Genomic DNA, 16,599 nt, shown 5'->3' on the forward strand with positions numbered 1-16,599 from the left:
AAGAGTCCAATAAAAACATTCTCATAAAAAGGCTAAAAATTGAATAAGATAAATCCTGTTTTGCTTTGCTTCTATTGAAGCTAAGTGGGGGGGCGGAGGGGGAAAATTGAAAGGAAGGAAGGGAACAGAGGACTTCTGTTTTTGGATTTCATCTTACCTGCAGTTAAAAATGAAGCTTATATTCTAATAGCAAAAAGACAGCCACTTGAGAAAGTCCTGTCTCAGCTTGTGCGACTGAAGAGCGGTAAGGCACGATTAAAGCATGTCCGCAGTGTTGGGAGAACACACAGCAATGGCACATTTCTATAAGCAACAATGCCTTGAGTTAAGTGTTATAAAAAACAGTTTAGGCTGCTAAGAGTGGTGGTTAAAGTTGCTTTAACTAACGTTACCGTCCTGGAGGGAGGGACGTGAGGAGGGATGGTGCCCCAGCAAATGAGCATCCGCTGATACTGTTGCTTGAGAGTAGCTGCAGGTGCTCTGTCCTGCAGAAGCTGGTTGAATATGGAGGTCTTTTTTGCATCTGCCATCTTATGCAGACTTCTTTTTTTCAGGCTAACTAGTAATTAATCTATAAAAGTATGCAGATTTTTGCTTTAAGTGACAGCTGAAAAACTTGAAATAAATTGGACAAACCATAGGATCCAATTCCCTTTTGATACACAGCCATGCAGCCTACTGAGATGGCTTAGATCAGTGCTATAACTTTATGGCCTTTTAATGAGTCTGCTTCCTTCAGCATCTGCTCTCCTACAGTCTTTTGTCATCCCTCTCCATTAACTCAGTTCGGAAACTGGCACTGGCTGGTATTCAGTCCTGGTTTTGCAGGCCAGCTTTCATGCACTGACTTATTTGGAGTGGATGTCTTGCTCTGAAATTTGTGTGGATTTGGGCAGTTGGATTGTGTGACTGTGGCTTGATCTGTTGTTTACTAGAGTTGAAAAATTCTGCAGGTTTCAGCTTCTGTGGTGTGTGATGGAGCTGGGAGTGGGTTTTTTTTATGTTGTAACTACCATCTCCTTGATATTTCACTGCCTGTCGTCTTCTCTAAGTTCTTCTGACTGTCCAGTGATACAGTTTGTGAAGGAGGAAAATCAGATCACCTTTACTGACGACTGATAACATTGGAATATTCTTTCATTTCATGTTTACCAGGATTAAGTTATGGCATGCTTCCAGGAGAGACTACTACTTGTATTGCCTTACAGTTGCTTGTGTTCTAAGAGGGAGACAGTTGGAGTGTACAAAGGCATTTCAGCCAGCTTTGCATGTCCCTGGCTTTCAGCCTGGAGAATGGAGCTGTGCAAGTTGCAGGGGACCACACTGGAATGATGAAAGAGTTGGAGCGAAACCTTGTCTCTGTTGAAATCAATTGAACTCCCATTAGTTTGAGTCCAGATTCCATCCATAAACTTAAGTAGGGTATTTCTCTTTCTAGGCAATCTACAGAATTGTTTCTATCCTTTTGTATTTGTTTTCATGTTTCTTTGTAATGATTGTGTAATTGGGATATATCTGTAATGTCAGAAATGTAATAGGTTAAGTAGCATAAATGACTTGCGGAGAGAAGAAACACAGAACTGCAGAACCATTGTTGCTTTAAAACTCCTGCTGCTTTTAGTTGTTTGAGTTAACCATTTAGTAGCTAGAGGAGTTGTTGTAATAAATTGCAGTGATGGATGCTTAGGCAGGAGTGCTAAACAAAAGGAGAAAAAGCACCCTTTTCTTCCTATCATTGAAAGAAATAGAAATCATTCAGTACACCGCCAATGGCTTCTCAGTTGGCCAGAGACTAACTTTGGTGCCCCTAAAGCCTTAATGATGATGTGTACAGCACTGAAATACTCTGTTAGACTTTAATCCGACAAGAAATGCATTTTGTTAAAGCTGATGGCAAATGCTCAGTGTATACAGCATCAAGCCCTTGAATTTAAGCCTGTTCAAGTGCTAAAAAAAAAATCTGCTATCTAAGGGACTGGTTTATTACTGATTATGCTTTTATCAGTGTGCCTATCTGTTTTTTTTTCTGTATTACCTGAAGGTAGAATAACAATGCTTTTTAAACATTTGCACTTTTCTCCCTCCAGATCAGTGATGCTTTTGTGAAAGGAATGTTTTAATCTTTCTTTTATCTTTTTTCTTTTTTTTTTTTTTTTGGGGGGGGTGGGGGGGGGGAGGGTGTTTGAAAACAATGCAAAGTTTTTCAAATGTGATTCTCGTGGTGACTGAACTTTCCAGTCCTTTTGTGACTTGATTGGTATTTTAATACAATATTCCATTAGAATTTTTTTCACATTTTTACAAATGTTTCTGTGTAACTGTGATGATAACTCTGTAATCTACCTAACAGACAACAATATGTCCCACCTCCCAAACTGGAGGTGAGTTGAGGATGCTGGAGCTGCTGGAGAGGAAATTTCTATGAGCTCCCCAACACCACCCCCACCCCCCCCGAGAGGGGAAGAGAGGGGTTTGTGCTAATGCATCAGATATAAAACCTTCCTGACTGTTTTCCAGTACCCTGAGAACTGTGACAGGTAACCCCCAGGTGAAAGGGTGCAGTAAGTGGAATTTGGTGCGTGCCCAAGGGCTGATGTTTTTTCTCTGGTGATCACAAAACTAGCTGTAGCTGCTGGTACAGAGGCGGTAGCATCTGCCACCGTGGTGCTCCTGCCTGTTGGAAAAGTAGGGGGTCAGGGGCCTGGCTGGCCACTTGATTCATTTTTATACTGAAATCATGCTGTTTGCTGCCTTAAGAATAAGTGCTCTTACTGTCCTTACTCCTGAAATTCTTATGGTCTTTTATTCTCATTCACTGGTTTGAATCACTATTATTTCTTGTCCTTTGACTAATACTTGTCACTTCAAACTTTAAAAAGAAGGGCCAAAATCAAGGAACGTGGTGTACATTACAACACTGTTAATAGGTGAAATGGGACATACCTCCTATACAAGAGGTGTATCGACAGATCCAATAGTGCCCTGTTTTCATGGGAAGATGTGTTCAGAGATCTCAGCTGAGCTTTCTTAACTTGGCAGGCATAAGAGGAGATGCATATTCCTGTGCAGGATCCCTCTCTTCCTGTAAAAGTTGATGGCCTTTCAGTGTGAAATATCACACAGTGTTTATTTTTATGCCCTTTGAATGTTTTGTGGAGGCTTTGTTTAGTTTCCCTTCATAATTTTTAATAGGAAGTCTTTGAAGATGGGTTGTGGCTGAAAAATCGCGTTGGCAGCCTTGACCATTCATTGTTGACTCCTATCTTTTTTTTAATTGTGCATCTATAAAAATCTGGAAGAGAGTGTGTTCAGAGAAACTATGAAGCAATGTATATTTCTGGAAAGGGGAAATAAACTTGCAATTATTCTCAGCCATTATTTGTCACGTGAAAATGTTACATGCTAATGGTTGCAGATGGTTTACACAAAAACTGAAAGCCCTCTTCATTGGGAGCTATGGTTTTCTGTCATACATTATGCTAGAACGGAAAAGGTTTTTTTCTGCCTGCAGCTATGTATTACCCTTATTTGCTGTTGCTAGCACAGACCTCACTAACATGCATCTGGCAATGGTTAAAATTTTCTCCATCAGTGACTTCACATTTATCCATCTAGATCAAGGATTCTCCTAAGTTTAAAAAGGTAAGGACATCAATACTTAGGAGTCTTTGGTGGAAAGCATTACATTTAGAAAGGCAGATGTGAAGGAGGCAGAGTTAGGATTGTGGTCTAATATTTTTGTGCTCTTGTTAAAGTTCAGAATCAACTTTTATGTTAAAACGTGTTTATGTGTGCATAGGCATATTGTACCTCTATGCATGTGTGTGATTGTAGATGCAGTGATTGCTTCATACTGTGGAATAGTAAAACAACCCTGTAATGTGCCTTTGTTTTATTCATCGAAAACAGTACAGACATCTGTAAAGTGTTACTTTGAATTACAGTTTATACAATAAAAATGATAAAAAGTTGCATTCGGTATAAATTAGTCCTGTTAAAATAATGCAAAGCGAAGAAGGGAAGGGTGAGAGAGTAGAACAGAAGTTGGAGTTCAGCACTCCCGATGTAAGATGAGTGATCAGAAAAGATTTCCATGGACTGATTTGGTCTTAGCATTAATCAGATTCCACATAGATGTAGCAAACAAATCTACGTGCACAGATGCAGTTCGGTAACTATGCTCATGATTTTTTTTTTTTATTGTCACAGCAATGAGCATTAGTGTTGCATCTTATTCTTCAGTGATGCTCTATTTTCATACCACCAGTGGACACCTCCTGTAGATACCCTGGAAAGTTGTGAGAAGCTGTGGAAGGCTCTGCGCAAATCCCAGATTGCAATTAACTTTTCTGTATGTCCTTTTAGATGCTGACATCTGAGTACGGTCAGCTTTGTTCAAAGCCATGGTTTTCTTTTACCTGCCTTTTCACGCCTTTGTGGAGGCACCCGTGGTGTCCGCAGTACTTGATTTTTGTGTTATAAAATGGGCGTGTTGCTTCTGGCAAGAAGGCTGTAACACTAGGAAGGTGACTTGGCTTGATAGTCAACTGTCTGGCTAAAACTAGTCATGAGAGAGCAGTATGTGGCCCGCTAAAACTGCTTGAATGTTCATATACTTTAGGGGAAAAAACAGTTTTCAAGAATAAGCCTTTATTAGTTTGGCAGAATGATTTTATCAGAGCACTAGAGAAGAGGCAGGATAATGGGATGAAATGAAGTAATCTAACGGCTCTGGAATAGCCCAGCTGCTACAATTTTGCATCTGATCATGTATTTCAAACTAGGAGATTTTACAGTTTCCTTTGAGGCAATAACAATAACAGTTTATGCAGAGAGCCAGCACTTACCTTGTCTTTCTCTTACTCTGCAGGTGCCTGGCACACTGAACCTATTGATCTGTGTAGGATTTGTGCTGTGGTCCATTTATTGAAGATGTGAAGCAACGTCAAGTCAGATTGGGATTACTGACAGACTGGAGGAAATCTTAGTCCTTGTGATGCACATGGACATGCTGAATTATAAGTAATTCTAGCTTCTTTTCCCCTCCCCTCCCGTCCCCTCACTCAGCTATCTCAGGGTTCATAGAGATTTCAATGGTTCGTGTGCCTGTAAGTTTGGAACAGAAGTGACCAAAAATGGGGGACCAGCAATTGTATAAAACTAACCATACTGCCAACAGCAATGAGAACTTGTACTACCAAATGAACTCCCTTCCATCTCTAAATCATAGCTATGGGACATCTGTTATGGATGCTCCCCAGGCATCCCCCCTCTCCCCCCAGTTTCCCCAAGATTCAAGAGACAGTATAGCTTTGCCTGTAGGTTCAAAAAGTCTTGGGTCAATGGATACATCTAGACAAACCAGTTGGACACATTCTGGCTCAGGAAACCATGTCCCAGTGAGGAACAATTTGAATAATCAAAGCGCAATGTGGAGCCCCCTCGGGCAAGGGGAGTCCCACGATGGATACCAATATTCTTACTCTCAACCCAGTGAAAATCGATCACAAAAAATTACCAGTGGAGTCCTGCATAAATTGGACTCCTTTACACAAGTATTTGCTAACCAAAATCTGAGAATTCAAGTCAACAACATGGCTCAGGTTTTGCACACTGAGTCTTCGATGGCAGATAATTCCGGTGACAGTGCGCTCAGGCAGCTGCTGTCCCAGAAGCCAGCAGTTGAGCAACAGCCTGTAACTTCCAGTGTACAAAGATATCAACCACTGCCACAGCAAACACACCAGAATTTTGCAAGCACACAGCAAAAGCAACAAATGCAAGTCATGCAGCACCAACAGTTGTACTACGACTACCAGCAGCATTTATCACAAATGCAGATGCATTCTGCGTTTCAGCAAGGACAGGCGCATGTTCCACAAATGCAGTCCCAGCAGCTCTTACCGCAACAGATGCAGCACTTGCAGCAGACTCAATACTACGCTCAGCCACAGCACGGACATCAGCGGCTCTCAATACAGGAGATCCAGCAGCAACAGCCAACTCGGCAGCAGCAGCAGCAGCGGCAGTGTCCAATGCAAATAGCTCAGTATTACCAAACGCAACCTGTTATGCAGCAGTTACAGCAACAGCAGCAACAGATGCAATTGCCGCTTTCTCCATATCACAGGGAACCCGATCCAAAGACTATGCATGAACCACACCAGTACTCTCAGGATCCAAGTCATCCTGTGCAGCTTATCCAGTTGGGAGCAGTGCCTCAATATTGCTACCAAGATCCTCATGAACAGTACAGGCACTTGTACCCGCAGAGTTTACTGCAGCAGCAGCAAGATCAGCAGAAGCAATACCCGAGTGAGAGCAGAGCGCCATCTCTGAACTCCCACGTTGGCCTCACTCCACCAGAGACCACAGAGGATCCCGCACGGCAGGAGATTAATTCTGTAGGTAATACTGTCCCTCATCGAACTCTTTTGCCACCCTCGGGAGTTCATCTGAACAACAAAAGCTCTCAGCAAGACTCCCCCAGCACCGCGTGGCCTCAGGTAGGTAATATTTGGATCCGTGCTCCAAACTTGTTTTGCAGAAGAGTAGCAAGGTGTGGAAACAAAACAGTTGCAGGAGAGCCGGAAGATTAGGATGTGAGCGGCAGGCATCGCTGGGATGTTTTGGGGAACTGCACTAACAGACTTCTGTCTGCACCGCTAGGTTGGCTTCAGGCTAGGCTGGCAGCAGCACAGAGCTACTGCTGCTGCGGCGCTGCTGCTTCCCTCGCGAGAGGCTTTGAGAAGTTGTGCCTTGGTTTTGGGGGAGGAGGGACCCAATTACAACACAGAGCTCTTGCTAATTTTTCAACACCTGAGGGTTCGATTGTTCAGGAAGAGTTAGTCAACTCCCCGTTTCCAAAAGTAACACTTCTGGGTCAGAGCAAAGGCTTCAAACAGCAAGCGAGTGTAAGAAAACTTGTACTAGCCATGCTCACAGAGACATTGATTTGGAGAGACATGTAAGGCTCTCAACTCAGAGGCTTTTAATATTAGTAAAATCATATGCAAAATGCAAACATAATGCTGTGAGGGCCTTCATCTATGCATTAATATTTCCTGAAAAATTCTTTTCTCTTTTTTCCCCTCTTTCCCCCTCTCCTCTTTTGATAGCAGGTGCAACTGTCAGATGGCAGACTACAGCCGCTGTCCCCAGAACAAAGGTATTTTTATAAGATTTTTTTTTGTCTTTTTAATTTAAATATGAGAAATACAAGGGAGTGCTGTGTTTAGAGGGAGGGGAGTGCACTCTGGGTAGGTAAGAGTTGTTGCTCTTCTAGAAACGTCTTTAGTTTTGTGCTTTGTGAATTTAAGTTTGTGTGATTTCCACCCTCCCCTGCAACAATAAAATCAAATAAATGGTTTGTCTTTCAAAAAAAGAAAGAAAGGAAAAAAAAAAAAGAACCAAAAGCAGGGGGGAGCAGTTTGCTCTGTGTTGCATTTGTAAGAGAAGGGACGATGTGTGGTTTGGATTTGTATCTTTAGCAGCAGGGATCTTCTGTTTTTCTTAAGGTCTCACCTCTGAAGGGCTGAGGTGTCCTCCAGCACGGTTGTCTACCATAAGTAGAGGCATTGTGTCCAAGTCCTTGTTAACTGCTGTCATGAGTGGGGGAATGTAGGTGTGTCATAATAGATCTTGTGGGTTCTCAGACTTTTCCATACCAAGGACCACGTTTTGATGAGCGTGTCCTACTCAAAACTTTCCTTCTCCCCATCTTGGGAGCAGCTGATCGAGGTTATTTCCCACGTATTCCACAGCACTCACCCCGTGCTTACTTGTGGTTTCATAACCATCTAGCTATAAAATTTTATTGACTTCCTTGACTAAAAAGCTTCCTTTGCAACAAAGGGAACATGCCAAACTAATGTCTCTTCTTCTGTTCCATGCTAAAAAAATGAAAATAAAAATAGTGGCCAGAACAGAGAAACACTTCCTGAGAGAGCTGATGCGAAGAACAAGCTAATGTGTTCAATATGCTTGAAGGAGTTTAAGAGTTTGCCTGCTCTAAATGGTCACATGAGGTCACACGGAGGAGTAAGAGCATCTCCTAACTTCAAACAGGTAGCAGTTCGTTTTACTTCTGTAAAGACACTCTCCTTTCTGTGTTAATGTTTGCTTGCTTTGCCATGCTTTGCTTTGCTGTCAAAACTTGTTCTTCTCAGCGCTGTTTTGTTGTGTCTTACCCTGTGTAAGTAGAAATGCACATAATTCTGCTAGTTTGTGGGCCAGAAGTCTTGCTTTAAAGTCAGAGGCAGTGGTGGAGGACAGAACAGCATTTGTCCCTCTCTGTTTCTCTGCATGTTACAAAAACACCCTACAAAGTCGTGTCAGGAGCGTCTTAATTTTTTTCCCCTCATGTTTGTTTATTATATTAGAAATATCAGGAACATCAGGCCTTCCTTATTTTCATTTGGACTACTTGGATGACTAAGGGATGTTTATTGGAAGCCTTCCCAGGCTTTAATTGAAGGAGCAGGATTGTTGAATCTTTGACAGCTTTCTTCCCAAATGTTTTAGTTCTATAGGTATCAACAAATACCAAACCAAAAATGTGGGTTTGAATTGTTCTGCATAAAAATAACTTGCCCTGTCAGTTAGTCTTTCTCTGTCCTGATATTTTAGAAATTCTGTCCTAATGGGGAATACCACAGGAAGGCAAAGAGCTACCAGAGTTACACCATCTGTGTCTTTGTTTTTAGGTGGGTGATGGAGAATTCTGTCTATATAGTGATAAAAAGAGCACGTGTTTATCTCCCCTCCTGCGAGTTATCTTGTAAAGATGCTTAATGTGGTTATTTATCACCGAGGCTGAATCCTATGCAGGAGTTATAAGTAATCTGCCAATTTCGTTCAAGGCAAATAAAGAGTCCAAGAAGCAACACTGTTGTGTGTTTTGTAACCCTGGCCACTTCTTTTCAGCCACGGTGCGTACGTTGCGTAGTGTATCGATCCAGAAGTAGCCCTCCCTCACTCGGGCTGAAAGCCTTTAATTGTCTGTACAGGATGAAGGAGAGAAACCACCACAGCAGCCGCTGCCTAAAGAGGTGGATAGTCTCGCACCCATCGTCATGCCAGTGTCTGTCCCTGTAAAGCTTCTGTCGCCCGAGCCCAGCACGCAGCCCTCTGCCAGCACTGCCACAGTCAAAGACAAGCCTGCCAACTCTGTGTCAGATGATGAGATGCCTGTTCTCGTGAAGATGACTTACTCTCCACCGTGCAGTCCAAAAGTGGCCAACCCCTGCTCATCCTCTGTGAGTGCTGCATTTCTTGCCACTAACTGTGCTGTGCTTATTAGATCCCTTTGCTTATAGTGCTGCTACTTTCTAAAACGTCCATATTTTAGAATATTTTCCGGAATCTTAATGATGCCTAATAAACAAAAAAGGCCTGTAGCATCACAGCATTTCTTCCTCAATCATTTGAAAATATTAATTTTCCCTTTGCTGGGGAATCAAGACCTCAGTTGAAAATAAATCATTTGGAATTGGAATGTGATGTTCTTTTATCCCACTAGAACAAAGGGATTTAGTATCTTTTTACTGTTTTTGTTTTTTCCTTTTCAGGCTGCTTTGTTTTTATGTTATTGCTTAAATTCAGCAGTTTTATTTCTTCCTGTTTTTTAAAGTCAGATATACGTGCTTCTCATTTCAGCCAAAAATAGGAGGGCACTGCGCAGTGCTTACAGTGTGTGCTCTAAGCCAATATGAAACTTGCCGACTCAGAGTTTTGCGATGAAGTCATTTTTCCCTTTCTCTCTGCATGCATCAGATCTAAGGGTTAATCACTGGGAATTCTGATATAGGAAAAATAGCTATGCTTAGTGCTTTCATTTTGCTCATAAAACTGAAATTGTCAGGCAGCACGAGGAATTGATGAGTACTTGAATGAGATGTGAGAATGCTCTTTATTGTTTTCCTGAAAGAGTCCTGGAGCAAGCAGTATTTATTTTGCGTTCCAGTGTAGGAATAGATGCTGCTCATTCCTTCAAATTCGTGCTTGCAGACTACGCCGTGATAAGAGACTACCGGAGAGTATAAGTACTGTATGGTATTATCTGTATAATGCAGAGAAATACTCTTGTGATTTTTTTCCTTCTCTTCATGAGGCTGTTGGCTAAACGAGGGGACAGCATATACCATCGTGGGTGACTCCTTATAATATTTGTGTATTTATCACCCCCCTCCTGACCCTTCACTCAGATATACACACTAATTCTAAATATATATAAAATGTTTTACTCTCGTCCTTTCAGACAGAGGTTTTACGCATAAACTTCCACTTTACTGTGGAAGCCAGCATCTCACAATACTTAGTTTGTAACTCAGCAGTACAATTTTTCTTTTCTATTTCTAGTTTCTGGAGAGAAAAGGGACAGTCTTTTCTGAATCCGTGAGCTCTGAGTGGGAGATCTTCTCTAGAGACATCAGAGTAGGTGGCTTGGGCTTGTGTGTTTCTGCAACGTATGTAAAGTGACTGTGATTAAATCTGCCAGTGCTTGACTAAATGCGCATACATTCACTCAAAATTATGCTTGCAGTCTTTGTTACTGCCCAAGCAAACTAAACTCGTGCAGTTTTCTCTCTGGATCCTATCCTTTATATAATCAGTAGCATTGGAAACGTTCAAAGATCAAAAGATGTACAGTTCCCTCTTCTTCTGTAAAGAGATTGCGCCATTGGAGACTTTTTTTTTAACAGCAAAGAACTGGAGCTGTGTTGCATTTATTTATACTGTGCTCTGAGCTGTCCAGAAAAGCTCCCACAAAGCTCATGGAATCAGTAAAATCAAACAGCAGAAGGAAACTAAATATTCAGCAAGGCTACAGGACGGTGAGCTGAAGCTACCAGTCAAGTGAGGTCCATCAAGATCTACCCTGGGTGGATCTATCAAGGTGCGGCAGCAGGGCCCACAAGGATGCATTCAGTCTTGGATAATGGGAATCCGTTCCTGGAGCTTCAGAAAAGTATTGGGGTGAATCTGCGTTGAGAGCCCATGGACATCACGATCTCCTTTAATATTCGATGTGATCTTTTTTGAAAGTAGTGTTGGCATAACCACACTGACGCTAAGGTATACTGTAGGTGAAGCAGCGTAGGAGATGGAGGTGTATAGGACTTGTAAGATGCTGTCTTCGTTGGTTAGTTTGCTTTACATTAGTGAGAAAGGAGCACCAGCTCTTTGGCATTTAAAGAGCAGAACAAAATGAGCCCTTAATCAAAGACTTGGATCTGGCCTTCTGGGGTTTTTTTAGGTTTTGATTTGTTTGGTTTTTTCCTTGAGTTTAGGGTTTTTTCCTCTTTCTCCTTTTTGAACACTAAATGTTCACCATCGTGATGGACTGTGTCTGTGGTTATAGGTCACCCTCACCCTTTCACTGTTCTGAATGTCCATTATACACAAAATTCTCTGTAAAGCTGCTCTTTTTTCCTGCAAAAGGAAAACTCTTCCAAAACTTAATTTTTTTGGAGAGAAAAATTGTCAACAGCTGTTGGAGAGGATACAGCCATGATCTAACAGAGAGGACAGGACCTCGGTAATCAAAAACATTTCCACAAGCTGGAACATATTAACATAAGGGATAAAGGGTGACAGTGCTAATGCTCCTTTAACATGATTTTTATTGGGTGAATGTGATTCTCAAGAACCACCCATGGTGTAAAGATGTATGTTGTCTAAACATACATTGTAGTAATTTACTTTATGTAGTAGTAGAACTTACCAGATGATGCAGACATTCTGGAGTAACCCTATCTGTCAAAAATTTTCTTCTGCTTTCCAAGTTTATCCTTAAGTTCTACAATCTGAACACCTGAAAGCAGTATATTTAATACTGTGTTCATCTACCAGCTTCTGTGTGTTCTTAAAGCACAACCTGAGAACCTGTTTCTTCCCACCTCCCCACCCCCACCCCACCAGAAATCCAGATTCCAAGTTTGCACAAATTCTGTGCCTTCTGCTTCTAAGGATTTATTGTTAAATGATTTTTAACATTTCTAGAATTCTAGGCATGTTACAGTGTGTGAATTTCCCAAATGGTCATCTACTACCCTTTTTCCTCCAAGGAAACAGGAGAGAGTTAAGTTCAAGATTTGTTGCAGCTGGACTGTACTCAAGCTGATGGGAATGTAGTGATAAGAGGCAAAGAATTTGAATTTATTACATTTTTCTTCCTTTCCTGCTGCTGAGTATTGCAGTAATTTCACTGAGCTCATTTGTCCTTCCTAGTCAAACAAAATAAATGCGTTGGAAAACATCTCATATAAAGTTTCTAATAAACTGTGACTGGGTAATGAAGTAACTCCCAACAGCCTGTGTGTGTTCAGTGCAAATAGAAGTGCCCATGGTGTTCGGGTGGAGCTGAAGATGGGTGTGGGAGACTCATGGCCTGGGAGAGCCATTCCCTGCACCTTAAAAAGCTGGCAGCAGCCTCTCCGTGTCTGTGCCTGTGGCTCAGCCCTACCTTGACCCAGAGGGCTTGCTGAGGGACGTGAGGGTAATTTGTCCTGGTTCTTCTCACTCCCCTGAGGTTTCTGTGTAGCACCAGATACTGTACTGACCAGGCTTATTATTGTGGTACCTGATTAACTGCCTGGTGGTAATGGTTTTTCTGTGGCTGTTGCCCTAAGCTGTAGGGGATTGTGTGCAAACCACATTTAAGCATGTCTAAATACTGAAGTTCAGCATTGTTTTCATTTAGGAAATTAGCAAAAAACCTCATCAAAGTGCTGTAAAATTGGAAGAAAACTTCAAGCCATTGCAGGACAAGAAGAAGTATCGGCACAGACCCGAACCTCTCTTCATACCTCCTCCTTCCTTCAACTTCAGCATGTCCCACTCCGGTGCCACCCTATACCAGAGTCAGCTTCGCTCGCCTCGTGTCCTCGGAGACCATCTGCTAGACCGGACGCATGAGCTGCCCCCCTACACTCCGCCACCAATGCTTAGTCCAGTTCGGCAAGGGTCTGGTCTCTTCAGCAGTGTTATCACATCATCTCATAGCACCTCACTTACTCAGCTGCCACTTACTCCACTGACACCTACTCCACGGGTGCTCCTGTGTCGGTCTAGTAAGTATTACATTTACAGAGTGGCAGTACGTGGTAAATACCACTGTCCTCTCTTCTGGTGTTACCACATTGATGATTTTTATGTGTGCTCACGTGCATGGCTGGTTCTGCTACTTCACAGGAAAAGTCCATCTTTATCAGGGTTTTTGCCTTGGATTTTGTAGAGGTGGTGTTAAAGCATGAAGTGAATAGAGGAGCCTAACCAGTGAATAAAGGTGTGATCTTTCAATGTGGTCTGTCTCAAGAAAGGACCACCACGCCTCTCGTTACATCTGGGCCTTCTGAAGTGGAGGGAAAAGACCTGGTTTGAGACATGGGGTTCATTTTAAGTATTTGTTGTTCAGCGCTTAACAAGAGAAGGTGTCTAATCACATGATGAGGGCAGTAGAAACCTCTGCAAGTTAGGACATTTTTGTTACCTATAACAATTTAGACTGCTTCTCTCTAAATATTGATAAAGGGTAATTTTTCCTTAATAGACTGGAGTAATGTTAATGTTAATAGGGAGGTGGCAATGCAGCCCGGGAGGAGGAGCATCAGCAGCGATACAGTTGTTACCAAAATACCCTTTTAAACTCAAACTCCAATCTCTGTTTCAGATAGTATTGATGGAAGTGTCATTCCAGTGACGCCTGGGCCTGGAGAACAGACTGTTGAGCCGTAAGAAAAACAATATTGTTTTTGTCACTGCTTTTATAGACTAGCTCCAGCCTAGAACATGTGGCGTGAAGTGTTTTGAACTGGGCAGGTAGTGTTCAGCTGCCTGAAATCATGTTGGGCTGGATGTGTTTAAGGTTGCTCTGGATGGTGGCTGAGGCCATTGGGAGCAAAGTGGCTGTGGGAGATGTAGATGTCATGGCCCAAAAACGCTAGGAGAGGCTTGCTGGGAGCCACTGCAGATGAAAAAAGTGTTAGTGATGGCTGGGAAGGGGGCCGTGAGGAGAACATATGCTGATCCAGTACTCTTGCTTTTATATATATTAACTGTGGAGCTTTGGAGAGGTGTTACCTGGTAGGTTCCCCAGGGCAATCTGCAAATAGGATCGTCCCTCAGCAGTAATGTCTCTTTCTCCTCTCCGCTGAAGAGTGCCGTTCTCAATGGAACAGGAAGTTATTGTTTCCGGCATCTAGCCTCTTTGCTAATCAGCATGTATGTAGGATAGGCTTTCTTGGGTTGTCTGTAAGGTATGATGTCTCAGTATAGTTTAAATTGTGCATTGAAATTTTGGGTTCCCCCAAGAGATCAGTTCTCTCTAAGTACTTATCCCACTGAGAGTAAAGCATTGCGTAAAGCAATTTCCTGCCACTCCAGTGTAGTAAAAGTATTGTTGGAAACGGTGAACACTAATGCGACTTGTGTTTTTTCTGCATGTTGTGTAGTTGAATACTTATTTATTCATCTTTATAGACGAATCAATATTGGGTCCAGGTTCCAGGCTGATATTCCTGAGCTGCAGGACAGATTGCTAATGGAGAAAGATGTGCACAAGGCTACTTTGGTTTGGAAACCATGGCCAGAACTGGAAAACAAAGTCTTCCAACAAAGAGGTACAATGATTCGCCATTTTAGAATTTCGTACGTCACTCTGTGCCTGTTGAAGAAATTCACATTGATTTCTCCTGTGTATACTGTACAAAACGTTTGAGAGTATTAATTACTGAGAATGCAGAGCAAGAGACCAGAATTGCATATTACAGACTCAGAGTAACAACATTATATAGTGGCACTTAAAGTGAAGTCTGGATTAACTGTTTCCTGGTAGCCAAGGGGGAAAGATCATTGCTGGCAAGTGTTTTTTTGGGTACTGAACTGCCTGGTAAGGGCAGCAATCACAGACAAGAGGCAGCTGACGGCTCCTGGGCCTTTCCTGTGACCATAACTGGAGGAAATGTGATGGGCTCAGTGGCTTCTACCAGTCCTGAGCAGAGTTTGTTCCTGCTTCCAGCACGATTCGTTTCTGTTTCTCTGCCCTGGCTGGAGCCTTCTTGGCACAGCAACATCACTGGCCTGTGTAAGCCACTGCTTCACAGCCAGATCTCTGCCTCTGGCTCTGCAGTAGCCTGTCCCATCCCAAGGATGCACTCTGCAGATCCCATCCCATCCCCTCTCAGTGAGTGATCCTAAAACCAGGAGATGAGGTGCTGGGGAGAGAGAGTATGAAAGCTGTTGCCCTGAACTACATTGTCTTTGAGTGGCATTACAGAATCCTTGGCTCTGGATGTTTGACTGACAGGCTACTGTATTAGCAGTAAAATGTTGACTTGTTTCTGACAGTGGAAGACCTTTTAAATATGAGCTGTTCCAGTGTGTTACCTGGTGGAGGAACTAACTCAGAATACGCTTTGCACTCTCTTTTTGAGGCGAAAGGAGATATTATGGTAAGATAAGAAGCTGAAAGGGGAGATATGATCCTCTTCTGCAGACAAATTAGCATGCTTTATTAAATGGATTTAGATATGGTTATATAAAAAAGAGATTTCTGATTGATTAGCAGTGATGCTTTAAACATCCTGTAACATTTTTGGGGAATGACTTTTCCCTTTCATTCTTTAATAAATTTAAATTTCAAAGCAGTGCCTCTCTGAAGGCTTACTGTATATTTCATATAGATAAGATTACTTAGTTTATAGCCTTGGGGCTTTGAATGTCTCCCAGTGCTTGCTCCAGCCCTGATATTTCACAAGCTTTATATTTGGTCACAGAGAGCTTAGTCCTCTTCTAGCCCTTACAAAAACCCTTCTTTTGTAGCAGCAATCACATCTACTTACTCGTTCCGAACTGCGAGGTGATTGCACACAGTTCTCATACAAATAATGCATTTCAAATATTTGCATTAGTTTAGTGATGGGAATGTTATTAACTAGGGCAAAACATCCATTTTGCCCAGTGTTAGGGAAAGACAAGGCCCTGCACCAGTTCCTGGAAAGCCAATTTAAAACAAAATGCAACAGAACACAGGGCTGGAATGCATTTCACAGGATTGTCTAATACGATGGTTTTTAGCGTGCGTCCCAGTTTCCTTAGGCTCTGTTAGCTGTGTCTGAGGGGTCTGAGACAGGTGACTGGACTTATTTTCAGGTCGTGAAATTTGCTATACAGGGGGGTCTGCATTGTCACGGGAAAAATCCACAAATCATGTGTCTCCCTGATCCAAAGGAGGATTAACTATACTTGCTGTCATTCCTGATAGATGTTGACCTAAACAGATATTCTAAAAGACTTCACGCTATAAATATTAATGCTATCAAACCAACCATAAAATATTAGTGTTAATTAACACTATCAAATCAAATACTATAAATGTATTTGTATGTGGCAAGTAGAAGGGAGAGAAGAGCTGGAAGTTGCTAAGTAATAGCCACATTTGTGCTAATTAAGGCAGGACAGGTGTGCATTAGATGCTCTTCTGTGAGGTACAGTGTTAATGGGCCTTGGAGTAATTTGATGTGATTTCGCATGACAGGAAAAGAAAAAAGAAAATTAATTCATATCCTTGTACCAAATAGTCTTCTAAATGCAGTTGTA

The 16,599-nt window shown here is 42.2% G+C and overlaps 1 protein-coding gene across 20 annotated transcripts in view; it reads left to right on the forward strand.

The window, feature by feature from the left end:
* The window catches only part of TRERF1 (transcriptional regulating factor 1), a 101,064-nt gene that overhangs the window by 75,574 nt on the left and 8,891 nt on the right, over positions 1-16,599 (forward strand). For 14 of the 20 annotated variants that reach the window (XM_075146959.1, XM_075146967.1, XM_075146971.1 and 11 more), the window contains 9 exons: positions 4,871-6,506; positions 7,119-7,168; positions 7,917-8,067; positions 9,009-9,257; positions 10,360-10,434; positions 12,704-13,073; positions 13,673-13,733; positions 14,482-14,621; positions 15,349-15,452. In XM_075146959.1, the coding sequence (XP_075003060.1) occupies positions 5,136-6,506; positions 7,119-7,168; positions 7,917-8,067; positions 9,009-9,257; positions 10,360-10,434; positions 12,704-13,073; positions 13,673-13,733; positions 14,482-14,621; positions 15,349-15,452 (2,571 nt within the window). In that variant the 5' untranslated portion in view covers positions 4,871-5,135. The remainder of the gene's footprint in view (positions 1-4,870; positions 6,507-7,118; positions 7,169-7,916; positions 8,068-9,008; positions 9,258-10,359; positions 10,435-12,703; positions 13,074-13,672; positions 13,734-14,481; positions 14,622-15,348; positions 15,453-16,599) is intronic. The other 6 variants (XM_075146974.1, XM_075146978.1, XM_075146976.1 and 3 more) reach the window with 6 other exon arrangements.

Source organism: Calonectris borealis, chromosome 3 (genome assembly GCF_964195595.1).
Source record: "Calonectris borealis chromosome 3, bCalBor7.hap1.2, whole genome shotgun sequence".
Classification (NCBI taxonomy): domain Eukaryota; kingdom Metazoa; phylum Chordata; class Aves; order Procellariiformes; family Procellariidae; genus Calonectris; species Calonectris borealis.